Below are 27,404 nucleotides of genomic sequence, written 5' to 3' on the forward strand. Positions count from 1 at the left end.
TGCGTTGCATATCGTTGGCAGTGACAACGTTCTGACAGAAACGCGGCGCTGAAGCCATGTACCCCACTAAACCACCTCTTGCTCTCTTTCTTCTTTCTCTCCCGCCTTTCCAACGAGATCTGTGAGACAGATGCTGCGCCGTTTCCTTTCTTCAAAAACCAATTTCTGAAGCCGTAGGCCGTCGGCGTTCATTGCATTCATTGGCGTTGGCGTTGGCAGCGTTTTACACTCAGACGATTTTATGGAAAGGAAGTGCGCATAACTTTTTCCCTTGGTAAGTTGACGCCTGAATCGCTTTTATAGGTACGTGGGGTGGTGACAGAGAGATGTGGGCTGCATGCGTTAGCGCTGACAACGTCATGGCAGACACGCGGAACTGCTGGAATAGGCCGCAGCGTTCATTGGGTGAGCAAGCTGTCGCGATCAACAATTAACTGCAACCTGCCAGGGTGGCAGGGTGGGTGCGCTGCCTATCCAATGTCTGGAACGCACTCAACGTTACAGACGCCAAGCTGCTTATAGTTGCCCGATGCGCCATAGCTTTCGCTCTCTTACCAGGTTGAGCACAGTTGAACCGCAGCTAATTTTTTCTTGTCTTGCTTCATTTTTCTTCTGTTCACTGTACCTTTTTTAGCGCTCTGCCTTTCCTTGCGCGCGCTCATGTTCCGGTGACATTTTTTCCGCGCAGAGAAGGCCTCCGCATTACTGCATGGCCATTGAATCGCGGTTCTTCAAGCGGCTACCGGGACCGACTGAATGGAAGCGCCGCATTCACGTGCTGCGGCCCTTGTGGTGGCGCCCACGGCGCCACTGCGCATGCTCAACCATTGAAATCCCGATTTTCTACCAATAATTAAATAGCGGAGAAGATGGAGCGAGAACATTCCTAACTTTCATTTGCCTACTACACTGTCGCTTGCTGACACTTGCTGCGGTTGATTCTGCTGTGCTCTGCAGTACGATGTTGCCAGTCTCACTGCTTAGATCACAATGCGCTCATAGTTTTGATAAAGTTCTCTTCCAAATGTTTTGCCTTGAGAGCCATTCACTGTGACGCACTTTATGCGGTGGAGAGTCACACACGTGCTCAATTTTATGTGCCTTCGTTTTTGAAGTCATTTCTGCTTTGCGTGGTTGGCCACACACGCCTGTGTGTCTGCGTGATTCGTGACACTTTATATACATATGTATACACCATCCACATCTAGATCTTCCGTATGAAAGCTGCCACGATGTCAGGCAAACAGCTGCAAAGAGATTAAGCACGACGTCGCGACCATCGGCTTGAAGGCCACCTTCGAGGGGCATTCGCCGCTTTGTTCTTGAAATGGATCTCTATGAGGGACATCCATGGCCAAAAATTCGTGCGATGACCTGCCGGACGAGAATACTTGCCTGTAGGCGATCCGGAAAGCAGGCGAGCTCGAGACGGTAAGGTACCGTGATGCAGGCGAGCCTGGCTCGTACTCTGAGTGTACACTTTCACAGGTGGATGTCGGGACCACTTCTGAACTCTGGAGGAGGGCGTGAAAGTTTCGGTCAGCGGATCGAGACAACCGTTTTTGTGTATGCCGATGCCGTAAGCAAGAGAGCGCGTGATTGTAAAACGCAGAGGTGAAAAGCCGCGTGTTCCATTTTATATTGCTTGTAGGTTAAATATCGTGACATCCAAGGAGGTAATTTATAAAAATAAAGCATAGATACAGTACAATACCATCTAGCTTTGCTTGGAAGAGGGTGGTTCCTTCTTTCTCTGTGTGCTTAACACTGCGAGCCAGAAGTTCTCATTTGATGTTGATCATCATCGTTACTACAGTGATCATCATCCAGATTACATTCGCCGGGTTGCCTGCAATCCCTACCCGCGAGTCACTTCATTACCGACTCTGATCATTAGGACTGCACCCGAGACAGAGATCAAGCTCCTCCAGCTGGCTGAAGATGCCGCTGCTGCCCAAGGGATAGCGGCCGCCGTCTAAGCGGTGTCGTCCTCTCTTGCACAGTCCGTTTCTTAAGGGTCCGCTGTTTTTTCCGAATATGAACTCCCAACTATAGCCCGTTCGACCACGCTTGCAAGTTTAAGCGGGGGGTGGCTTCGGGTCGCTCCTCTGTATCCGCTAGAAAGTTTCACCACCGCCGGGCTGGACAAAGGCGTAGTTCTGTCAGTGGTTTCTAATTACCCCTGCGTTGCGCCAGCCGCGACTGCCCTGTACCAAAATAAAACCTGATTATTTCGCTTAAATGTCTGCTGCCCTCGACTACATTTTGGTTCTATTGGTTTCTACGTCGTCACGCTAACAGAACACCGGTTCTTTATTGTGCGTATTACGTGGCCTGGTCAAGGCGATTTTTTCGTTTACTGACTGACTTACTGACTGACTGACTGACTGAAATCACTTTTCATCTTTCTCACCCCGAATCCCTTCCCCACGCAGAGTAGCAAGTCAGCGGATTTAAACGCCGGCTAAATTACCTGTTTTCAATTAAAGAAGCCCCCCTCTCTATCAGAAAATGCTGCCGCCACGGCCGATATCGAAACCGCGACCTTTGGGCTGAGCAGCCGATCGGCATACAGCCGCGGAGCCAGCTGCTGCAAGCAGCTTTTGCTCTTTCATCCACGCTACTTTCCCATTCTTTCTTGTGGTGAATGCTAATCGCAGCTCGGGAGCATTCCGCCTGCGCCCGAGAGCCCTGATTTATGCACACGCCAGAAATTTGCACTTGGGGCGTGTGCACAAAACCTAAACAGTGCAGAGAATTCAGTGCAGACGTAACGTCTGGTGGTGTCGTGTTGCATTGCCAGCGGAGCCTAATTCGAACTGCCTGCTCTGTTGAAGCGGGATATGGGCTTTCTTTTGCTTCGTCGCGTGGTGCATGAAAAATGATAGCAGCGGAGCAAAAGAAAGTGCATGTCATGGTACAAGAACGAGGACGGTTCGAATTGGGCGCTTTGGCCATTGCAACGCGTCATCAAGGAATAGACTTTGCTCAGAACTTCCGGCGCACCTCATGAGCTCTGTTTAATCTTGTGAAAGAAAGAAAAAAAAAAACACTCGATTTCCTCGCGATGGCGGGCTTTATAGAAAGAATTTATGACGTCGTCTGGTCCATAGCTGCGCATTCGCCAATGGCCGTAACCACTAGATTGCGCTAAACAAAAAGTTGTTTAGTAAGTTAATTAGCTCATAAGCATGCTTTGCAAAATGACGGGCGTCCGCCGCGGCTGACAGTTTGTTCCCGAGAATATGCGCTTTCACTATTTCGATCATCCTATCTCGGGGATTTTTCGAAAGTGTTAGCTTAACCACTCGGTATGTACTTTCACTGTAATTTTTGTAGAGAGCTAGGTTCGCCAGACTGCTGTTCATTGCACACTTTAATTTTCTTCGTACTAGTTTTCAGCCCTACCATTCTGACTTTGTCTACTGAGGTCCTCAGCTATCTGCTGCAATTCAAACTGTGGGCAACTCAGCAGGGTATAATGTCCTTGGCAAATCTGATATGCTAAGGTATCTCCCATTACTACTTTTTTCTACCTTTCTCGAGTACAGTGTTTCGAATACCCTCCGTGGACGTGCATTGAGTAACAACGGGAAGTTTCCCTATCCCGGCCATACACCCCTTGTAACCAGTATTTTACTGCTCCTTTTCGAGGACTGTGGTCGCTCTGCAGTCGTCCTCGGTGTTTTCCAGAACGTTCGCACCGCTTACCCTGTGCCTTGATTGCGCAGTGCCAGCGTGACTCCTGATGTTGCACGAAATGAAGTGCTCTGTCGTCGTTCATTGTCGTAGTTGGGTGTTACAGAGAGTCGAGGGCGCGGGGAGACATGAGTGGTCCGCACCCTTGCCCTCGGCTTGAGACCCCAAAATGGACGTCCTTGAAGCCGGAGAGCGTGTTGTCGCAATGTTTTCACACAGTTCATATAGTTGCCTATATATTTTTTTTTGTACCGCGCAAATCTCGTCATAAGATTTATTACTTGAGTTCGTGAGTGACACTGTATCATACAGCATAAACGGTTGTTTTTCTACCTTTATTATTCGATGGTGTTTTTAGAGTGAAGAGGTCTTGTATGGAGCACGGCGTTGGGCGAGAGAAGTCGTTCCAGTTTGCCGTTGTGCGGGGGAAAAGAAATACGGGCACTTATTTCTTTTTTTTGCGCCGGTTAGTAGCTTATACAGTGGCGGGATTTGAAGGTACAAGGTCCTTTCTGAAGCCCGCTACCAAGCAAAGCCGAGTATTAGATCGGGGGAAAGCTGGTACCCGTTTGAGGAAACCGATGGGCACAATACGCTATCGCGCAATTTCTCTTACAGCGACAACTGAGTGTATCAGGGTGCAAACATCGATGTAGTACGGTGATTCGCGCAGTGCAGCTCACCAGCAAAGAAGACGTACAGTTGACAGTCTAGAATATTTGTACTATGTGATCACTAAGGAAGACAACGCAGATGCGTGTCTTTGTGCAATGTTCACTTCGAATTGCATATTACATGACGACAATCAATGCCGCGTGATCGCCAAAGTGCAGCGCGACAGCGTATACGACGCTGTGACGGGACGCTAAACGCTTTTTCGCGATTTCTTGCGCACACTTTTGCCTATATTAACTAGAAAACTTATGTCCGATCAGCACGAAAGCCAGCGTCCGTCGCGCGTGCATGGCGCAATATTCCCCAGTGACGTCACCATGCTCTCACGTGAAGTCAGCCCTAAACCATATATCAATGCCTACAGCGAAGGAAAAAATTTCCTGCCAAGGTGTGGGATTGGAACCAAGGACCTTCAGGTAGCGAGCCGAGCACACAACCCGTAGGGCACAAAACCGAATGGGTTCCGAAATCGCGACTTGCGACTCCGTGATCATCCTAAGAATCGACTTGCCTCGCGAACAGAGGCGTACGTAGTGTATGCGCTTCCTTGCAACTATATGCTAATGAGTAGGTGTGTGATTAGAAAGGAAGGAATATTTAATTAACCTCGCAACAGAGCTCACGGTGAGATAATGGTTTCGCGTTCAAAGCACGTAAGCAGTGTTAAGCGCCCTCTGTTTCGATCGTTCCCTTCACCTCAGCTCAAATGTCCGTGCTCGTTTGTGCTGACGCCATGTGCGAGATTGTTAATGGCACGAAAGCGATGGTCTACCGGCTCCATTAAGTGGGTGAGAAAGTCAAGGAGGAAAAATTTGTTAACGTCCCAAAGCGACACATGGGGACTGTGCACATTGTAAACAGAAAGGTGTAAAAAGGGAGCAAAATTGTCCTCTAGCACACCCTATAAAGAAGGGCGTGCGCTAGAGGACAACTTTACTCCCACTTTACTCTCAGATAGGTGTATTCGTGTTTATTGTGCGAGGGACACCGTATAGCGGAGGGCTCTGGATTAATTTCGACCAACTGTGGTTAATGGATTCGCTCTGATATCCCACGGCACGCGGGCGTTTCCGGGTTTCGCCCCCATCGAAATGCGACCGGCCCAGCGGGGATCGAACCCGCGACCTTGGCATCAGTAGCGGGACACCAAAGCCAATGAGCCATCCCTCGGGGTATGAAGTGCGGGAGCGGTGACGTCATGTCACCACAGGCCACAGCTAGTTGGAATCCTACGGCGGCATCACTGGCAGCTGTCACGGTTGAAAGAATTGGGGAGGTTCCTCGCCGTGCTTGCGATTTAATCTTTGGCGACAGTTGGGCCAGTGTGTTTTCGGCGTATGACGGTATTACCAACGCGCGAAAAACGGAAACTATACAGTAGGGTACAACTCAAGAACGAAGCGGCAGATGTCCTTCAAAGGAGGCCCGCCCGCCAATGGCTTCGACTGATTTTCATGGAGTCGCGGTTAATCCCTGGTCACGCGATAACATGACAGGGGATTGACCGCGGATTAACCGCTACTTTATGAAAATCGACCGACGTCAATGGCTGGAGTAGAGGTTTGTAGAGGCTTAATCCTGAAGCCCGAGCCCAGCCCAGGCCCGCGACTTGAATCCAGGGCCCTCTAAGTTACCACTTTGCTGTACTTGGCCCGGTCCGCCAAGCTCGGAGTGCGCTCGGTCCCGTTGCCGCAGCAGCCCAAGAGGTAAATTGCTCACTGTATGGGAGGAGATTCGTATTATAGACAAGTTATAAATGGGTCAGAAAATGCGCTAAAATCGCCTAAAAGGCTTGAAGAAATTCGTTTGCTAATTATAAATAGAAGTGAGGATGAGGCGGTTCCGGCCACACGGTTTTTTCAACTGCGATGTCATCTTTGAAGCCGCTTGAGAGTTGCGAGAATTAAATGAAGAGGGCCGCACGCACGCGTAAAAACTACTTCTAGTTACCTGTAGGTTTCTAATCTGCAGTCATAGTTTACGGCGCGTGGTGTCTAAATACTAAAACGTCCTTTTAGCCGGAGCATTTGTTTTTCTTTAATGAACATGATTTCAAAGGTAGAATTCATGGCTGCTGTTCAGTGGAGACGAAAATCAAAAACGGCTGTTTAGTGCATAGTATGTGTTAAAAGATACGACGAGGGCTAAAGCAGTATGCATTTCCTCAGTGGCGTTTCTCAAAGGCTGCAGGTGTGATTTTGGAAACACACACAACGATCTTGGGACAGACAACTGCAGAAGAATCGAACGAAGCTCCTTCCGGACCCGCAACTTCAAGCCCGGCCCAGGCCTAGGCGCGACGGGTCAGCGAATTTTCCGTCCTGACACCGTGCTGTGCTCTGGGGTGCCTCATCTGGCTGCTCCATTATTAAGTTGTATCCAACTGCAGGGGAAAGAAAAAAAAACAGGACAGGTCTGCATAATAGAAATGTGTATTAGCGTGCTGCACGTACAGCGTTCACAGTAGGTCTAAAAACAAAAAGAGATATTGTCAGAAGTGGGGTTCGAACCCACGCCCTCTTTCGAGGACCAGAGCTTAAATCTGGCGCCTTAGACCGCTCGGCCATCCTGACAACGATGTGTCGATTTTTATGACCATATATTCACTCTGTGCAGGTGTACCTGTCCAGCTGAGATTTCACATACTTGGTGAGTTACATTATGCACTGCGGGAATGGATCCGCCTGTCCTCTCCCTGTAGCCTCCTCCTCGTCGCAGCGGTGAGCGCGACCGAGCTTAAATGGACCCTGAAATTATTTCGAAGGGCATATTATAGTGCAACAGATCTTTAGAGATGGTCTTTTTCGGTATTTTCGCGCCGAGGGAAAAAGCGCGAGCCCTGCGGAAATGTGGTTATCGAGGCCGAGGAACGCAGCTGTGCTGTCAAGCAGAAAGCAGGAACCCAGCTTAATTATTCGCCTCGTCTTTATTATTCCGCGCCTCGGGGATCCGGAGAGAGAGGCTGAAAGAGGAAGACGACTACTGTCGAAGCCCGGAGCCCAAGGCGAGCGTAGAAGACGACGAAGGCCGGGCTGTTAGATGTGTGGTAGATTTTATTGAGGAAAGATGCAGGTAAAGGGTACGTCTGAGATAATATTCGGCCAATTACGCTAACTTCAAATTTAGTCAAATTAATTGAAAGGGTAGTGCACAGTCGTCTCACAAAACATGTCCAGGATGTTGATGGCCTTAGCTCAGCACAGATTGGCTTTCGTCGCGGATGCTCTATATGGACCGCGCATGTGGATCTAGAGAGTAGAATCCGGCTCTCGATACGCAGAAGAGAAGTTTCAGCTTTGGTGACTCTTGATGTTGCAAAAGCCTATGATAGTGTAGAACATACTATTTTACTTAACAGACTTGCGCAGTTACATCCTCCAACCTACATTTATGCATGGATATCTGAATTTCTAAAGGACAGATACTTTTACTGTGCAGAGGGTACCCTATGTTCTAATACTTATCATCAATCAAGAGGAGTGCCGGAAAGTTCGGTACTGCCGCCGCGGTGGCTCAGCGGTTGTGGTGCTCGGCTGCTGACCCAAAAGACGCGGGTGCGATCGCGGCCGCGGCGGCTAGAATTTCTTTGGAGGAGAAATTCTAGAGGCCCGTGTACTGTACGATGTCAGTGCACGTTAAAGAACCCCAGGTGGTCGAAATTTCCGGAGCCCTCCACTACGGCGTCTCTCATAGCCTTAGTCGCTTTGGGACGTTAAACCCCATAAAACCGAAACCGAAACCGAAACATTCTGCAAGCAGGGACTCGGCAACATTTGACACCATCTTCGTGGGGTACCGTGCTGCAGATAGCGTGTTCACGTGTGCGTGAAAGCTGCCTTCTGTCTGATGCAGACATGATCTTTGCAGTGCGGCTCTTAGGAATGCTTTAGCGATACCGCGCTTAACAATCTTCGAGTCAGCTGACCGGAAAGGGAGAAGGCTCTTCCTGGACCGCGGCGAGTATACCCAACAAATACGGTTGCTAGAAATTGTCATTTCCATGTCTAAAAACCTGAGCCTATTATTAGAGAGGAGCTCTGAAGTCAATTGGAGGTCATTAAGTTCATAACAGAACACGTCAAAAATCTCTGCAGCCGTTTGCTGTGCGTCATTAGTGCGATCTAAAATTAGACAGGTCATCAACATATCCCATTATCTTAACAATGGGCGCGTCATCGAGCTTAGTTCGAAGACGCCTGTCATAACTTGCTAGAAGTAAATCGCTTAGTACAGGAGCGATGCTCGAGCCAATGCAGACTCCTTGTTTTTGGATAAAAAATTTGCTGTCTTGAGTGACAAAGCTTGATTGCATGTAAAAACTCAGCAATTCTAAAAACCTGCTAACGTCCATTCCACATGCGTTTTGGAATTTTGTTACGCCAAAGCGGTCGATGCAAAGGCTGACTTCCGCGGTGACAGAGCGCTGAGGCAAGGAATAGTAAAGGTCCTTCACATCAATCGAAAAAGCGCTTACATGTGGTGGGCACTCTTCCGGAAGGAAGTCTGAAACAGTCTCGGGCTTCCTGATGAGGAATGGGTCGTCCACCTCCAGGTGAGAAAGGCACTTCTGCAAAAAAACAGCGACTTCACGTTGCCACCTGCCTCTTTCAGACACGATTGCGCGGAATGGGCACTGATCCTTGTGTGTCTTCGCACTGAAGAACATAGAAATTCGTATATAAAGGTGTATAAAGGAGGTGTATATAAAGCGCGCTTGCCCATAGAACAGGCACAGACACTCGCCATGGAAGGAGAAGAAGCAACAGTCGGACGGCGCAGAAACACTGATCCGGAAGTGGTAGCTTAGGAGTTGGCTGAAAAGCAGCGAGAGCTTTTCGCTTCGAGATATGCAGGCTTAACCTTAGCTAAGCCACAGCCAGTTTTTCTCACGGCGCGGTTGAGGAGTCCGCTGACAAAGTCAGCCCGTTATGCGCCTTTCCTTCCTCCAAATCATGCGGAGGGCCTAGGCTGTGAATAAGGCTACACTGGTAACTAGATCATCTAATCTGCTTCGTGCAAGCGGGCTCAGTGCATAAAGCTTTCTTTAGGGACAGCCTTCCTTATGTTGTTTCTTGTGTATGCATGAGATGAAAAGATTGGTCAGCACGCATCCATTCCTGCAGTGGGTAATCTAGGTGTAGCACAGATTAAACTGCTATTTTTTTATTACCTGCTGATTTCAAGCAAACATAATTAATCACAACTCACAAGAAGAATGTAATAACATATAAACGGCAGCCAAACTTTGGCTGCGCTGTGTGTTAAAAACGTTTCAGGTTAGGCAGCTTCTTGAACACAGGCACCCATTCATGGTGGTGGTGTTGTAGATCCCCAGTTTAAGAAGTCTTTCCGTAGGAGTGCAGTGGGGCAGCCCCAATGCTGCTTTATATGCCTGCCTTATGATCCCATCTATTTTGTTCTGTTCCGCCAGCCCTAGCTTGAGGTAGGGAACGGCGTAAACTATACTGCTTATCAAGAAAGCCTGAACCATTCGGCAGAGATCTTTCTCTTTGACTCCCCGTCTTTTGTTAGCTATCCGCCTTATGAGCCTGGTTGTCATGTTAATTGTGGACTTAAGCCTGTTTATTGTCTCTGTGTTCTTTCTATTGTCCTGTATTATAAGTCCTAGGACCCTGATTTTGTCAACTCTGGCTACCGGAGTCTACCTTACCAGTACGTGAATGTCTCCTGCGTTGGTATCGCGTTTGCTAGCCCCCCGGATCACCAGAAGTTCGGATTTCCTTCGCGAGCATTTTAGTCCTGCCCATTCCGCGTAATCCTGGACAATATCGATCCCGTGTTGGAGATTTTGTTCTATTTCCCCATCGCTTCCTGCATGCGTCCACATTGTTATGTCATCCGCATATAGCGTATGGTTTATACCCTCGACAGTCTTCAATAGCGGCGGTAGGTTCTTCAACGCCAGGTTGAATAAGAAAGGAGAGAGCACTGAGCCCTGCGGAGTTCCCTTGTCTCCCAGCTTAATAGTTTCTGACTGGATCTCTCCTAGATTTATTTCTTCGGTTCTGCCGGTTAGAAAGTCCCTTAAGTAATCGTAGGTCCGCTTTCCAGGGGCAATGTCCGCCAGATTAGTTAGTATGACCTCGTGTTTGACGTTATCGAAGGCTTTATGTAGGTCTAGGCCCAGTATAGTTTTGGCGCCCCCTTTGTTGGGCGGGTCTATGATGTCTGCTTTTAGCTGGAGCATGACGTCCTGCGTGGACAACTTGCTCCTGAAGCCTAGCATCATTTCAGGAAATACCTCCCTTTGCTCTGCGTATTCCTGGAGTCTGTTTAATATGGCATGTTCCATCAGCGGGGACCGGAGGCGCCAGCTCGGGTCCTGACAGAGAGAGCAGCTCGAGCAGAGGAAGAGGCTCAAGCAAGGACAGAGACGCGGGCAAAAAGGCGAGCTGGCCAGATAAGGCCTCTTCTTGGGAAACCGCTCGGGAGAAGGAACTGGTACAACCAAACATTGACAACCAAACATTCCATCATGACACCCTGTCAGTCTAGGTTTACAAAAAAAAAGTTCGCAGAAAGCGCTTTGGTAGTGGAAGAAGAAATCCTTCTTGGCGCTTTTGAGCATTACATGTATACACTTGGAGTTTTCATTGACTATTCAATAGCATTTGGTAGAACAGATCACGCCTCATTTAAAAAAAAAAATGGAATATTGTGGTTTCAGGGGTCGTTTCTGGCCTGTTTTCAAGTTAATACCGCCAGCAAAGGGTGCACATAAACAACTATCGCTCCAGCTTCAAACCATTACTGCACGGTTTTCCGCAGCGATCCATTCTCCGGCCGCTGCTTTTCAAGTTATATATTGGTTTGGTTTATGGGGTTTAACGTCCCAAAAAGGCTCAGGCTATGATGGACGCCGCAGTGTAGGTTTCCAAACTTTCTCTAACAGCGAGTATTCTTACACGCTTCCGTTACTTTCACCGAAACAAATTAAATTACTATTATACAAATCCCTTTTCGAATCGCCCCGCCGCGGTGGCTCAGTGGTTACGGCGCTCGGCTGCTGACCCGAAAGACGCGGGTTCGATCCCGGCCGCGGCGGCTGAATTTCTTGAAGGCGAAATTCTAGAGGCCCGTGTGCTGTGCGATGTCAGTGCACGTTAAAGAACCCCAGGTGGTCGAAATTTCCGGAGCCCTTCACTACGGCGTCTCTCATAGCCTCAGTCGCTTTGGGACGTTAAACCCCAACAAACCAACCAACCAACCTTTTCGAATCCACATTAGCGTATGATTATTTCAAATGGGGCACAATGACTGGAACAAACTTGTACAAAATCTATCGACTGCGGAAAAAAGCTGTAGGAATCATTTCTAGTCAGTGGGCGCCTCACTGGCGCTTTGAGCTACGTGGCGGTAGTGATAGGGAGATGTGCGTTGCGTACGTTGGCGTTTAAAACCTTGTGGCAGAAACGCGGCACTTGTGTGGGTTGCCTGCGAAAGTACGAGGAAATGCCTCTGCTGCTCACCTGCTCAGCGAGGGTGGGCAAGTGAGCAGCCTCGGGAATAGTGAGAGGCTGCTCACCTGCCCACCCTCGCTGAGCAGGTGAGCAGCAGAGGCATTTCCGAATAGTGAGAGGCTGCTCGGGAAGAAAAACCCGCATCGCAACCAAACACACGCTACTCGAGTCCCACCTATGGCAGCACCTGCCATAGACGGGCAGTGGCGCATCGCTTAACCGCTGCACCACTGCGCCATGAATGGTAGGAAGACTCCTAAGGATCTATTTAAATATAGAGAATGACCAGTTCTGCATAGGTGGATCGACATTAACCCATTATCGCTATCCGAACAACTGCCATCCGTGAACACTGGATCTAAACACCGGAACCCAAGTTACAATCGAGCTGCTAGCGCACCCAATTCGCACTTGGCCTAACTACGCAAATCGGCCATCATTTTTTAAAACCAGTCTTCCGAAAAAACAGCGTCTCTTTTGATTCATCGATTATCCGAAAAACATTCGAGAGCTTGAGAACGACTTGGATTCGTTCTCAGTATAGTTCTGAACATGCTTATTTGATTCGTTAGACGAATGGAATAGAAGAATATTTGATTCGCTATCAAAAAATCTCGCGTATTCACACACGCCTATAAAATGGACCTCTGACGAAAAGCTACGAGTGTAGATTGAGAGGCGCGTGGTGAGGGAGTCGGCGTCATATGCTCCTGAAACTATAGTAAAGTAAACATAACTCAGGAATCGAAACTTTTGTAGGAGGCGTTTCTGGATTGCCTAACATTACAGACAATACACTGCAGAGTTCCGCCGCTATCCACATGAGGGAGGTAATCTTACGAAGACGGCGAGCTGTTCTGCTGCTGCATCTTTGTCACTGTATGCATATATGGAGTGTTGATTTGCCGCACAGACGACTCTACGAACGGAGCCGCCGCGGTGGCTGAGCAGTTATGGTGCTCGGCTGCTCACCCAAAAGACGCGGGTTCGATCCCGGCCGCGGCGGCTCGAATTTCTTTGGAGGAGAAATTCTAGAGGCCCGTGTACAGTGCGATGTCAGTGCACGTTAAAGAACCCCAGGTGGTCGAAATTTCCGGAGCCCTCCACTACGGCGTCTCTCATAGCCTTATTCGCTTTGGGACGTTAAACCCCATAAACCATAAACCATCTACGAAGGGACTTTATTTACTCCGCACGTTTTGATTTCGTTCATTGTGCTAATTTACTGAGGCGCATGCCCACCTTTAAAAGATTAAATCGGCCGTTTGGGGGAGTGGGTTGTGCGGCTCGGAATTTTTCTGTTCGTATTGGGGCAAGCAATGTCGGTTTTATAACTAACGGCTGTGTTCTCGAAATCGGAGCCTGGAGACACGCCCCAGGTGCGACGGGGCGAGTATCCGATTTTAAAATACCAAAAGCTGATTTTAAAGGACGGAATTTTTTTGTTTACAACACAAAACTTGCTGTCTAAATCCTGCGCGGGTGCATTAGAAACACCGCAAAAAAAAAAGAAAGAAAAGAAAACCTTGATCAATGGACCCACTTGTAATCTTGCAGTGTTGTTGCAGGACTGGTACATCACTTGTGTGCTATTTACGCGCTTCTACGCTCTTTTACGCACACATGCGTAACGCGCTGGCATGCTACGAGGGCTGCCTCTCTTTCACTCTAGGAACCTTGATGCATTTAACAACAGCTATGCTATGCATACCCCTATGTGGTCATGATGGGCATGGACAGAGCATCGTTTTATCCCGTTTTACGCGAGTTTCAGTATCAAGTTAAAATTACCAGTTTTTACCGGCCATACCACGCTATTGATTCTACACGGCAAGATATTTTCATTTCCACCCTGATCCCCTGAAGAACATCGCGAACGACATGACAGCACTGAAAAGAAGGGGTACGCAGGCCAAGCGCTGACCTATAGTGCGATAGCTTATTCAGCTTAACCCGGGAAATGTAAGCAGACGAAAAGGTGACATGTAGGGAAAGGGACAGCAAAGCAGGAGCGAAATCGGCCAAGGAACAGAAGATCTTTCGAGCAAGACGGGAAGAGAGAGAGCGAAACAATTTTTATTAATCAAATTTAGTGGAATAAGGGGGGGGGGTAGGCCCGCCAGGTGGCCACGAGCCCTTGGCGAACGGCGAACCCCTGGGCTCGGTGCACCGCTCGCAGAGCTGCAGATCCATCGAGGGACAGGCATGAAGAATGTGATTGAGGTGACCTTGGGAAAATAGAAAACATCTCGCGCGTATCTGTTGTTCTCAGAGGTCAAAATCTTTTCAAAAAAGACTGATCAGAAACACGCTCACGTGGCCCCATCAAGGGTAAAAGTGCGATCCCTGCGGAAATTCGGTTATCGAGGCCGAGGAACGTAGCTGTGCGGTCAGGCTGAGAGCAGGAACCCAGCTTAATTTATCGCCGCGCCTTTATTATTCCGCACCTCGAGGGTCCGGAGAGAGGGGCTGGCAGAGGAAGACGACGACGACCGTCGAAGGGCGGAGCCGAAGGCGAGCGTAGAAGACGACGAAGGCCGTGCTGTTGGATGTGTTCAATTCGGGCTAGGATGAGACTGACGACCAGGGCCAGGAGTGTGCGGCGAGAATTTCGTGGCGCGCCGTTTCCCTCATCCTCAACCTCTACGAAGGGGTCAGAGCAAAGCATGGAGTCGACCACGACGTCCTTCGACGAAGAGGAGCGCCCTTTCGACGAGTACCAGGTCTCCAAGGAGGTCATGCGAGGCATCCAGAACACGGACCCGATGTGGTTTGGTGCGCTGACGTCGGGCCCGCAGTCCCTCGTGCAGCAGAGGTCTGCGCAGGAGGTCAACGTGCTGGCCGGCCAGAGGAAGGCCGCTGCAGAGTCGAGCCGGATCGAGAAGGGTGGTGGATACGTGTTCCAGAACCAGACGGTGCCCCCATCGTTCAGCTCTGGTGGCACACCCTTCTGTGGGTCACACAATATCTACCTGCGTGAGTATATTCTTTGTTTATATCGCTTTTGAAGCGAACGCTTCACACCGGGAGCTAGTGCTTCGATCGCCGGGTGCCTAGCTTTCACCTTCAAGTGACCTTGAGCTTCGAATGCAAAGGATAGTCGTTTAACTGGCCCCCTGGCACAGTGGACAGCTTAGTAGTGCTTTAAGCTACGAAACCAACGGAGCGCGAGCTTGGAAAGCAAAAGAAAGGCGCAGAACTGCCCTCTTGGAGCAGTAGACACCGAAGACGTGCTTTGAGCTACTTGGCGGTAGTGATAGATGTGCGTTGCATGCGTTGGCATTGACAACGTTCTGACAGAAACGCGGCGCTGAAGCCATGTACCCCACTAAACCACCTCTTTCTCTATTTCTTCTTTCTTCTTTCACTCCCGCCTTTCCAACGAGATCTGTCAGACAGATGCTGCGCCGTTTCCTTTCTTCAAAAACCAATTTCTGAAGCCGTAGGCCGTCGGCGTTCATTGCATTCATTGGCGTTGGCGTCGCCAGCGTTTTACACTCAGACGATTTTATGGAAAGGAAGTGCGCATAACTTTTTCCCTTGGTAAGTTGACGCCTGAATCGCTTTTATAGGTACGTGGGGTGGTGACAGAGAGATGTAGGCTGCATGCGTTAGCGCTGACAACGTCATGGAAGACACGCGGAACTGCTGGAATAGGCCGCAGCGTTCATTGGTTGAGCAAGCTGTCGCGATCAACAATTAACTGCAACCTGCCAGGGTGGCAGGGTGGGTGCGCTGCCTATCCAATGTCTGGAACGCACTCAACGTAACAGACGCCAAGCCGCTTATAGTTGCCCGATGCGCCATAGCTTTCGCTCTCTAACCAGGCTGAGCACAGTTGAACCGCAGCTAATTTTTTCTTGTCTTGCTTCATTTTTCTTCTGTTCACTGTACCTTTTTTAGCGTTCTGCCTTTCCTTGCGCGCGCTCATGTTCCGGTGACATTTTTTCCGCGCAGAGAAGGCCTCCGCATTACTGCATGGCCATTGAATCGCGGTTCTTCAAGCGGCTACCGGGACCGACTGAATGGAAGCGCCGCATTCACGTGCTGCGGCCCTTGTGGTGGCGCCCACGGCGCCACTGCGCATGCTCAACCATTGAAATACCGATTTTCTACCAATAATTAAATAGCGGAGAAGATGGAGCGAGAACATTCCTAACTTTCATTTGCCTACTACACTGTCGCTTGCTGACACTTGCTGCGGTTGATTCTGCTGTGCTCTGCAGTACGATGTTGCCAGTCTCACTGCTTAGATCACAATGCGCTCATAGTTTTGATAAAGTTCTCTTCCAAATGTTTTGCCTTGAGAGCCATTCACTGTGACGCACTTTATGCGGTGGAGAGTCACACACGTGCTCAATTTTATGTGCCTTCGTTTTTGAAGTCATTTCTGCTTTGCGTGGTTGGCCACACACGCCTGTGTGTCTGCGTGATTCGTGACACTTTATATACATAAGTATACACCATCCACATCTAGATCTTCCATATGAAAGCTGCCACGATGTCAGGCAAAACAGCTGCAAAGAGATTAAGCACGACGTCGCGACCATCGGCTTGAAGGCCACCTTCGAGGGGCATTCGCCGCTTTGTTCTTGAAATGGAGCTCTATGATGGACATCCATGGCCAAAAATTCGTGCGATGACCTGCCGGACGAGAATACTTGCCTGTAGGCGATCCGGAAAGCAGGCGAGCTCGAGACGGTAAGGTACCGTGATGCAGGCGGGCCTGGCTCGTACTCTGAGTGTACACTTTCACAGGTGGATGTCCGGACCACTTCTGCACTCTGGAGGAGGGCGTGAAAGTTTCGATCAGCGGATCGAGACAACCGCTTTTATGCGAAGCATATTACTAGAGGTACACTACAGCCCTTCGCCGTGGTTACGCCAAGGTGGATATAGAATGGTGGCGAAGGCTGGGCCCGAATACGGTTTAGCGCGACTGCAGCACAGCCACTTTGGGCGGCCGAAACACTTATATAATGAAATTCAAAAGCACAAATAAAAATGCTATATAACAACAGTAAGAAATGAATATTTTAATGCCACGTTTTATAAAATAGGTAAACTATTTCAGCAAAACATTGCGCCGAATTTTGTAATTTTTTACAACGCTCTTGTTGCGTCCTCTTTTGATGAATGTGCGGTGCATTTGCAGCGCGACTTTGCAGGCCTCGTTTCGGTACGCGGCCACAGTGGCTGCGGGAACTTGCGAAGCGATTTCTTATCTCCAGCTGCCTGCTATGGCGCGCCTTGGAAAGCGTGCAAATTAAGCTCGCCGGTCTCGAAATGGCCCCTTTAAGAAGTTTTTGTCGTCCTTGCCCGTCGCTTCTCTGTCACCGTTTGGCAAGAAATGCACCCCGCTGCACCACTGCAGCGTTTCCTTCGGTGTACGGCCAGTGCGAAACCTTTTCCCGAGGCTTCGCGCTCATCGTTTCAAGCGCTTAGCACTGCATTTCAAGATGAGGTTGCGGCATGTGAAGAAAGCTTGCTCCGTGGCACATTTTGACAGCGTGGGTTGTACCGTGGGTGTCTTACCAAGTCTACACCGATAGCCTCTGGACTTTCGCAGGTGAGCTCTTGCCGTTGTCGTCTGCTCTAGATATGCTTTTGTCGGGCTTTCCGCGCCTATCGTAGCTGTAGCCGTTTCATACGCACTTGGCTTCATGTTATCGGGATATTTTAGTAAATTGCAGGGCACGCACTTGCAGTCATAAGATGTGCAAAAGACACAAATTATTTGTCTTATTTATAGCTAGTTTCGTGCAGCCGACTGTCACCAACGTGAAATTCATACCGGGCTCTCATGAGCAACCACGTGCCCTCTACTTGCCGCATGGTCAATTTAAAACCAACTGCGCTGCCTAACAGCTCTGAGCATGACATTAATGGGTTTTGCAGCACCGTGAAGACAATTTGAGGTTCCCCTCGCAACTGACAGTATCGAAATTCAACCATTTGTATGTGCGCCGCATTGACTGTGCCTTAACCGAATTCGCCCAGCAGTAGTTATTGCCGTTCTACGTATACATGACCATCAATGTAGTTTTAAACTCATTTTGCTGCATCGCTCTCGTCACTCTTTGAGCATAGAAAAGCAGCTAGCCGCGTGGTATCAGGTGATCGTAACCGCACTCTGAGGCGCGAAGGCTTGGCGCGACCATTTTCTGTCATAGTTATAACGTACTGCATTTATGGGAAAGGAATTTTTGCGTATTGATGTTTGAAGTATATGGTATTCATTTGGGTGCAGTTGTATAACGTGGACGCTGCATCATGTCCTGGTGCAAAACGTGGGTGCAGTTCTGCCGCAACCTCAGCCTGGAGAAGACGCCGTGCCAGCTGCGAGACCTGAGGACTTCTTCCAAGCACTTCGAACTGTTTGTGTATCCGCGGCCAGGATGGCTGCATCTCGATGCCGTGCCTACTCGAGGAAGGAGTGGCTGTATTGAATGTCCTTGCACTTCACTTTAAACTGCACTTCATGTATATTTTAGTTTGATTAGAATTGCAGCAGATTACTTCGGTTAGCGACAAGAAGGAGGTCTCGAGGTTGTGCGCAGGCCCTATGTATGGTGTAATGCTCTAGCGTTGAGCAGATTTCTTGATGCTAAAACTTCTTTTTAATATTGTCATGAAGGTGTAAACACAGCTGCTGTGTTCTTTCAGTTGAAGAAATGAAATGTGAGGAGTAATCCCTGTGTGCTGCATGGTCTATGTGTTGATGCGCCTACTTATGTCATGTCATGGTTGCCTCAAGGGAAGCTTTTGTAGCATTGTTTTCTATACTTTTCAATTTCCTGCCTGGCAACGTTCGTGGAACTTCAGGGCTTTTTCCTATCCGCACTGTGACCATTGAGATGAATAGCCAGCTTAAAAAAACTACTGCTTGAGCTCCCTGTGACGCGCATTTTTGTTGGTGTGCTTTATCACTGTATTTGTTTGGTTGCTGTAATAAACCATGAATATGAAAACCATACTTGCCGTACACTGTATTGCAAACTGTGCACTTGAGCCTGTGCTTTGTGCATCATACTTTGATATACTCAAAAGTACTCGCACCAGTATTTCCACCAAGGTTTCACTACGAATCATGCATGCTTAGCCAGCATCTGAAAGTGTTGCTGCCTTTCTATGCTGCCTTCTTTGCCAGTCACTTTCATTGGGTTCCCAATTGCACATTAACAAGGCCATAACTAGCAGGAACTCGAGAACATTTGACTGGCAAAGGTTGGTGCGCACTGAAAGGCAACCTTCAAGTGATACTGGCATGAAAATGCGGGTTCTATAAAAAGACCACTTTATAATTCGCGCCAAAAACACGTAGCGTGACGTCATTCAACGTCACTCATACGTAGTTTGCCCCCCAAAATAGGGGCGCTGGGGTGCCCCCATGAGCCGCCATCTTTTGGATCAATGGGCGTCTATGGAGCCTTCGCTACCATGGTATATCTACCTTGGTTACGTGCCGTGGACACCACGTGACACATGACGTCACGACGGAAGAAGATGAGGGTCCACCTCGCGCCGTCGCTGTGGTTGCACGCCGTGCAGACCACGTGGTACAATGACGACGCACCACGTGACATACCACGTGACACATGACGTCACGACAGATCGCCGTCACGCGCTGGGAGAGGGAGAACGATGCCATCGCCTAGACACCGGAATGTCCTCGAGCGGCATTCCCGCGCATTTCGAACGCGCGTTCACACTCGGTGTAGGTGAAACGCTCGCTCCACCGGGCAGGCGGACGCGGCTTCCGTGGCAGTCCAGGCGCCCACCCAACGCGCGTCTCGGGGTTAGTCGGCGTTCCGCTGTAGCCATGCCGTTGTCTTCCCCCTCGACGAAGGCTTCTAGTGGTTGTATTAAAATGATCAAGTATTCGACCAAGGGAAGCCATGTATTAACAAGCCTAGCCGTCAATATGCTTCGGATCTGACCAGGCTTAACCAAGTTAAGCCTCAGCCATTTTTTGTGCATGCCGATGCTGTAAACAAGAGAGCGTGTGATTGTAAAACGCACAGGTGAAAAGCCGCGTGTTCCATTTTATATTGCTTGTAGGTTCAATATCGTGACATCCAAGGAGGTAATTTATAAAAATAAAGCATAGATACAGTACAATACCATCTAGCTTTGCTTGGAAGAGGGTGGTTCCTTCTTTCTCTGTGTGCTTAACACTGCGAGCCAGAAGTTCTCATTTGATGTTGATCATCATCGTTACTACAGTGATCATCATCCAGATTACATTCGCCGGGTTGCCCGCAATCCCTACCCGCGAGTCACTTCATTACCGACTCTGATAATTAGGACTGCACCCGAGACAGAGATCAAGCTCCTCCAGCTGGCTGAAGATGCCGCTGCTGCCCAAGGGATAGCGGCCGCCGTCTAAGCGGTGTCGTCTTCTCTTGCACAGTCCGTTTCTTAAGGGTCCGCTGTTTTTTCCGAATATGAACTCCCAACTATAGCCCGTTCGACCACGCTTGCAAGTTTAAGCGGGGGGTGGCTTCGTTAAAAGAGTAGAAAACTGAGCTAGTTGGTTCATCTTCTTGGTGGGAACAGCCGAAATAACAAAACGCAGACACAGAAAGGAACACATAGAACGTAGATGAAGTGTTCCTTTCTGTGTCTGCGTTTTGTTATTTCGGCTGTTCCCACCAAGAAGGTGGCTTCGGGTCGCTCCTCTGTATCCGCTAGAAAGTTTCACCACCGCCGGGCTGGACAAAGGCGTAGTTCTGTCAGTGGTTTCTAATTACCCCTGCGTTGCGCCAGCCGCGACTGCCCTGCACCAAAATAAAACCTGATTATTTCACTTAAATGTCTGCTGCCCTCGACTACATTTTGGTTCTATTGGTTTCTACGTCGTCACGCTAACAGAACACCGGTTCTTTATTGTGCGTATTACGTGGCCTGGTCAAGGCGATTTTTTCGTTTACTGACTGACTTACTGACTGACTGAAATCACTTTTCATCTTTCTCACCCCGAATTCCTTCCCCACGCAGAGTAGCAAGTCAGCGGATTTAACCGCTGGCTAAATTACCTGTTTTCAATTAAAGAAGCCCCCCTCTCTATCTCAAAATGCTGCCGCCACGGCCGATATCGAAACCGCGACCTTTGGGCTGAGCAGCCGATCGGCATACAGCCGCGGAGCCAGCTGCTGCAAGCAGCTTTTGCTCTTTCATCCACGCTACTCTCCCATTCTTTCTTGTGGTGAATGCTAATCGCAGATCGGGAGCATTCCGCCTGCTCCCGAGAGCCCTGATTTATGCACACGCCACAAATCTGCACTTGCGGCGTGTGCACAAAACCTAAACAGTGCAGAGAATTCAGTGCAGACGTAACGTCTGGTGGTGTCGTGTTGCATTGCCAGCGGAGCCTAATTCGAACTGCCTGCTCTGTTGTAGCGGGATATGGGCTTTCTTTTGCTTCGTCGCGTGGTGCATGAAAAATGATAGCAGCGGAGCAAAAGAAAGTGCATGTCATGGTACAAGAACGCGGACGGTTCGAATTGGGCGCTTTGGCCATTGCAACGCGTCATCAAGGAATAGACTTTGCTCAGAACTTCCGGCGCACCTCATGAGCTCTGTTTAATCTTGTGAAAGAAAGAAAAAAAAACACTCGATTTCCTCGCGATGGCGGGCTTTATAGAAAGAATTTATGACGTCGTCTGGTCCATAGCTGCGCATTCGCCAATGGCCGTAACCACTAGATTGCGCTAAACAAAAAGTTGTTTAGTAAGTTAATTAGCTCATAAGCATGCTTTGCAAAATGACGGGCGTCCGCCGCGGCTGACAGTTTGTTCCCGAGAATATGCGCTTTCACTATTTCGATCATCCTATCTCGGGGATTTTTCGAAAGTGTTAGCTTAACCACTCGGTATGTACTTTCACTGTAATTTTTGTAGAGAGCTAGGTTCGCCAGACTGCTGTTCATTGCACGCTTTAATTTCCTTCGTACTAGTTTTCAGCCCTACCATTCTGACTTTGTCTACTGAGGTCCTCAGCTATCTGCTGCAATTCAAACTGTGGGCAACTCAGCAGGGTATAATGTCATTGGCAAATCTGATATGCTAAGGTATCTCCCATTACTACTTTTTTCTACCTTTCTCGAGTACAGTGTTTCGAATACCCTCCGTGGAAGTGCATTGAGTAACAACGGGAAGTTTCCCTATCTCGGCCATACACCCCTTGTTACCAGTATTTTACTGCTCCTTTTTGAGGACTGTGGTCGCTCTGCAGTCGTCCTCGGTGTTTTCCAGAACGATCGCACCGCTTACCCTATGCCTTGATTGCGCAGTGCCAGCGTGACTCCTGATGTTGCACGAAATGAAGTGCTTTGTCGTCGTTCATTGTTGTAGTTGGGTGTTACAGAGAGTCGAGGGCGCGGGGAGACATGAGTGGTCCGCACCCTTGCCCTCGGCTTGAGACCCCAAAATGGACGTCCTTGAAGCCGGAGAGCGTGTTGTCGCAATGTTTTCACACAGTTCATATAGTTGCCTATATATTTTTTTTTGTACCGCGCAAATCTCGTCATAAGATTTAATACTTGAGTTCGTGAGTGACACTGTATCATACAGCATTAACGGTTGTTTTTCTACCTTTATTATTCGATGGTGTTTTTAGAGTGAAGAGTGCTTGTATGGAGCACGGCGTTGGGCGAGAGAAGTCGTTCCAGTTCGCCGTTGTGCGGGGGAAAAGAAATACGGGCACTTATTTCTTTTTTTTGCGCCGGTTAGTAGCTTATACAGTGGCGGGATTTGAAGGTACAAGGTCCTTTCTGAAGCCCGCTACCAAGCAAAGCCGAGTATTAGATCGGGGGAAAGCTGGTACCCGTTTGAGGAAACCGATGGGCACAATACGCTATCGCGCAATTTCTCTTACAGCGACAACTGAGTGTATCAGGGTGCAAACATCGATGTAGTACGGTGATTCGCGCAGTGCAGCTCACCAGCAAAGAAGACGTACAGTTGACAGTCTAGAATATTTGTACTATGTGATCACTAAGGAAGACAACGCAGATGCGTGTCTTTGTGCAATGTTCACTTCGAATTGCATATTACATGACGACAATCAATGCCGCGTGATCGCCAAAGTGCAGCGCGACAGCGTATACGACGCTGTGACGGGACGCTAAACGCTTTTTCGCGATTTCTTGCGCACGCTTTTGCCTATATTAACTCGAAAACTGATGTCCGATCAGCACGAAAGCCAGCGTCCGTCGCGCGTGCATGGCGCAATATTCCCCAGTGACGTCACCATGCTCTCACGTGAAGTCAGCCCTAAACCATATATCAATGCCTACAGCGAAGGAAAAAATTTCCTGCCAAGGTGTGGGATTGGAACCAAGGACCTTCAGGTAGCGAGCCGAGCACACAACCAGTAGGGCACAAAACCGAATGGGTTCCGAAATCGCAACTTGCGACTCCGTGATCATCCTAAGAATCGACTTGCCTCGCGAACAGAGGCGTACGTAGTGTATGCGCTTCCTTGCAACTATATGCTAATGAGTAGGTGTGTGATTAGAGAGGAAGGAATATTTAATTAACCTCGCAACAGAGCTCACGATGAGATAATGCTTTCGCGTTCAAAGCACGTAAGCAGTGTTAAGCGCCCTCTGTTTCGATCGTTCCCTTCACCTCAGCTCAAATGTCCGTGCTCGTTTGTGCTGACGCCATGTGCGAGATTGTTAATGGCACGAAAGCGATGGTCTACCGGCTCCATTAAGTGGGTGAGAAAGTCAAGGAGGAAAAATTTGTTAACGTCCCAAAGCGACACATGGGGACTGTGCACACTGTAAACAGAAAGGTGTAAAAAGGGAGCAAAATTGTCCTCTAGCACACCCTATAAAGAAGGGCGTGCGCTAGAGGACAACTTTACTCCCACTTTACTCTCAGATAGGTGTATTCGTGTTTAGTGTGCGAGGGACACCGTATAGCGGAGGGCTCTGGATTAATTTCGACCAACTGTGGTTAATGGATTCGCTCTGATATCCCACGGCACGCGGGCGTTTCCGGGTTTCGCCCCCATCGAAATGCGACCGGCCCAGCGGGGATCGAACCCGCGACCTTGGCATCAGTAGCGGGACACCAAAGCCAATGAGCCATCCCTCGGGGTATGAAGTGCGGGAGCGGTGACGTCATGTCACCACAGGCCACAGCTAGTTGGAATCCTACGGCGGCATCACTGGCAGCTGTCACGGTTGAAAGAATTGGGGAGGTTCCTCGCCGTGCTTGCGATTTAATCTTTGGCGACAGTTGGGCCAGTGTGTTTTCGGCGTATGACGGTATTACCAACGCGCGAAAAACGGAAACTATACAGTAGGGTACAACTCAAGAACGAAGCGGCAGATGTCCTTCAAAGGAGGCCCGCCCGCCAATGGCTTCGACTGATTTTCATGGAGTCGCGGTTAATCCCTGGTCACGCGATAACATGACAGGGGATTGACCGCGGATTAACCGCTACTTTATGAAAATCGACCAACGTCAATGGCTGGAATAGAGGTTTGTAGAGGCTTAATCCTGAAGCCCGAGCCCAGCCCAGGCCCGCGACTTGAATCCAGGGCCCTCTAAGTTACCACTTTGCTGTACTTGGCCCGGTCCGCCAAGCTCGGAGTGCGCTCGGGCCCGTTGCCGCAGCAGCCCAAGAGGTAAATTGCTCACTGTATGGGAGGAGATTCGTATTATAGACAAGTTATAAAGGGGTCAGAAAATGCGCTAAAATCGCCTAAAAGGCTTGAAGGAATTCGTTTGCTAATTATAAATAGAAGTGAGGATGAGGCGGTTCCGGCCACACGGTTTTTTCAACTGCGATGTCATCTTTGAAGCCGCTTGAGAGTTGCGAGAATTAAATGAAGAGGGCCGCACGCACGCGTAAAAACTACTTCTAGTTACCTGTAGGTTTCTAATCTGCAGTCATAGTTTACGGCGCGTGGTGTCTAAATACTAAAACGTCCTTTTAGCCGGAGCATTTGTTTTTCTTTAATGAACATGATTTCAAAGGTAGAATTCATGGCTGCTGTTCAGTGGAGACGAAAATCAAAAACGGCTGTTTAGTGCATAGTATGTGTTAAAAGATACGACGAGGGCTAAAGCAGTATGCATTTCCTCAGTGGTGTTTCTCAAAGGCTGCAAACACACACAACGATCTTGGGACAGACAACTGCAGAAGAATCGAACGAAGCTCCTTCCGGACCCGCAACTTCAAGCCCGGCCCAGGCCTAGGCGCGACGGGTCAGCGAATTTTCCGTCCTGACACCGTGCTGTGCTCTGGGGTGCCTCATCTGGCTGCTCCATTATTAAGTTGTATCCAACTGCAGGGGAAAGAAAAAAAACAGGACAGGGCTGCATAATAGAAATGTGTATCAGCGTGCTGCACGTACAGCGTTCACAGTAGGTCTAAAAACAAAAAGAGATATTGTCAGAAGTGGGGTTCGAACCCACGCCCTCTTTCGAGGACCAGAGCTTAAATCTGGCGCCTTAGACCGCTCGGCCATCCTGACAATTTTTTTTTCTTTATTGCATGGAAGAACATCCGTAGAAAGGAGGAAAACTTCAATCAGACTGGATCGCGTCTCAAGTTGCCGGGCTGATTAATAGGAGCCCGCCATTGCCCTAACTCAGCACTGCAGCCCCATAAAAACATCAAAATCCAGGGAGGCACACACATGCATCTAGGCACGGCAGCCAGCTTGGAGGTTCTTCGCGTGCAGCATATACACTCCTCACCAAAGCACACTGTTCTCGAAACACAGATTTGGACGATCTTGGTGGCTCGGCATGTCTGTCCATCATACGGCTTTTCCAAAGACTGAATAGTCCCATCAACATAAACAGATCATAAGGCACAACAGAGTTTTTGTCAACAGGCAGAAATCTAATAGTGTACGGTGTAATTTCAATGTCCTTCTTGAGAGTTCGTTGTAGTATGTCCCAAAAAAACATGGCATCACGGCACAGGATAAAACAATGATCAATTGTCTCAGGCACGTTACACAGACGGCAATTCACATTCCAAGGTACAAACATCCCCTTGTCATTAAGAAATGTCTTGACAGGCAGCGTCGCTGTGTGTAGTTTGAAAAAGAACGTTTTAGCGGCTGCCTGAATACACATCCGCCTAACACGCTTTAGAACACTGATGTCCAAAGACCCCAGATAAGGCTGCCGATACAATGGTGTAGGGAACAAAGACTCAGTGAGAGCCTGGGTCATCTGTTTTCTCGAGAGGCTATACAGGTAATCTAAAGAGAAGCGCACAGTGAGGAAATTGAAAGTGTCAGCAACCTCCTTGAGGAATCCCCACAAAGTCCCCTCACGAGCCTGCACAGTCGGTGCGAATAAGTAAGGCAAATGAAAACTAAGCCGCCTAATGAGCACAGCTACCAGAAACGGGTGGTTTGCCGATTTTAAAAAGAAAAAACGGGAAACAAGTTGATGCACGAACAGGTGAACAAGACCCACTCCACCACCCTCTAAGGGAAGGAACAAGTTGTCACGCCTCATGGGCTCCCATTGAGAGCGCCAAACGAATGTTGCAAATATTCTGTGTATTGCTTGCACCTTCCTCCTCGCACAATGCAGGACTTGAAGGACATACGCGAGCTTTGCAAACAAAAATATGTTACAGACCTGTACCCTCGCAAACACTCAAGGATGTCCACTGTCTCCATTGTTGTTTGCCCTATACCTGGAACCCCTCTGTCTCAGTATAATTAACAGCGTAGCTATCCGCGGTTTCTCTCTGGCTCGATGTGAAGTTAAAGTTTTAGCCTATGCTGATGATGTCGCCCTCTTTTGTTCTGACAAAAAGAGTGTACTTGAGGCTCTAAACTTGACTAAACAGTTCTGTGATGTATCAGGCGCGGCTCTTAATTTAGAGAAATCCAAAGGCTTTTGGTTGGGTTATTGGGGAACTAGGCCAAGCCAGTTCGGTGGCATATGCTGGGACAGTAGCCCTCTTGAGTACCTAGGCGTTCCGCTGCACCAAGTTCGCAACAGTACAGCCTACTGGGATTCACAAATTGTAACTCTACGGCGGCAAACACAGGCTTGGATGGGCTCGGCCATCCTGACAACGATGTGTCGGTTTTTATGACCATATATTCACTCTGTGCAGGTGTACATGCGTACATGTACCTGTACAGCTGAGATTTCACATACTTGGTGAGTTACATTATGCACTGCGGGAATGGATCCGCCTGTCCTCTCCCTGTAGCCTCCTCCTCGTCGCAGCGCTGAGCGCGACCGAGCTTAAATGGACCCTGAAATTATTTCGAAGGGCATATTATAGATCTTTAGAGATGGTCTTTTTCGGCATTTTCGCGCCGAGGGAAAAAGCGCGAGCCGTGCGGAAATGTGGTTATCGAGGCCGAGGTACGCAGCTGTGCTGTCAAGCAGAAAGCAGGAACCCAGCTTAATTATTCGCCTCGTCTTTATTATTCCGCGCCTCGGGGATCCGGAGACAGGCTGAAAGAGGAAGACGACTACTGTCGAAGCCCAGAGCCCAAGGCGAGCGTAGAAGACGACGAAGGCCGGGCTGTTAGATGTGTGTTAG

The 27,404-nt window shown here is 49.0% G+C and overlaps 1 protein-coding gene and 2 non-coding genes across 3 annotated transcripts; 1 reads left to right on the plus strand and 2 right to left on the minus strand.

Annotated features, from left to right (window-relative positions):
- Window positions 1–6,863: 6,863 nt before the first annotated feature.
- Window positions 6,864–6,947, minus strand: TRNAL-UAA (transfer RNA leucine (anticodon UAA)). The gene has a single exon. It is a non-coding gene; the product is annotated as a tRNA-Leu (tRNA).
- Window positions 6,948–8,900: 1,953 nt separating this feature from the next.
- On the plus strand, window positions 8,901–26,998 carry LOC149353270 (importin-7-like). The gene is made up of 3 exons (XM_089575786.1): window positions 8,901–8,926; window positions 14,425–14,831; window positions 26,967–26,998. The coding sequence occupies exons 1-3, from the start codon at window positions 8,901–8,903 to the stop codon at window positions 26,996–26,998; spliced, it is 465 nt and encodes a 154-aa protein (XP_089431912.1).
- On the minus strand, window positions 25,267–25,350 carry TRNAL-UAA (transfer RNA leucine (anticodon UAA)). The gene has a single exon. It is a non-coding gene; the product is annotated as a tRNA-Leu (tRNA).
- Window positions 26,999–27,404: the final 406 nt, after the last annotated feature.

This window comes from Amblyomma mixtum, chromosome 3, assembly GCF_055824585.1.
Source record: "Amblyomma mixtum isolate Tamu chromosome 3, ASM5582458v1, whole genome shotgun sequence".
In the NCBI taxonomy this organism is placed as follows: domain Eukaryota; kingdom Metazoa; phylum Arthropoda; class Arachnida; order Ixodida; family Ixodidae; genus Amblyomma; species Amblyomma mixtum.

Bases quoted from the DNA above. Each gene is read 5' to 3' on its own strand.
- LOC149353270 (XM_089575786.1), top strand. From the start codon at position 8,901: ATGAGGAATGGGTCGTCCACCTCCAG. The intron at 8,927-14,424 runs GTGAGAAAGGCA...AATTCGGGCTAG, and splicing joins AATGGGTCGTCCACCTCCAG to GATGAGACTGACGACCAGGG. The intron at 14,832-26,966 runs GTGAGTATATTC...CACTCTGTGCAG, and splicing joins GTCACACAATATCTACCTGC to GTGTACATGCGTACATGTAC.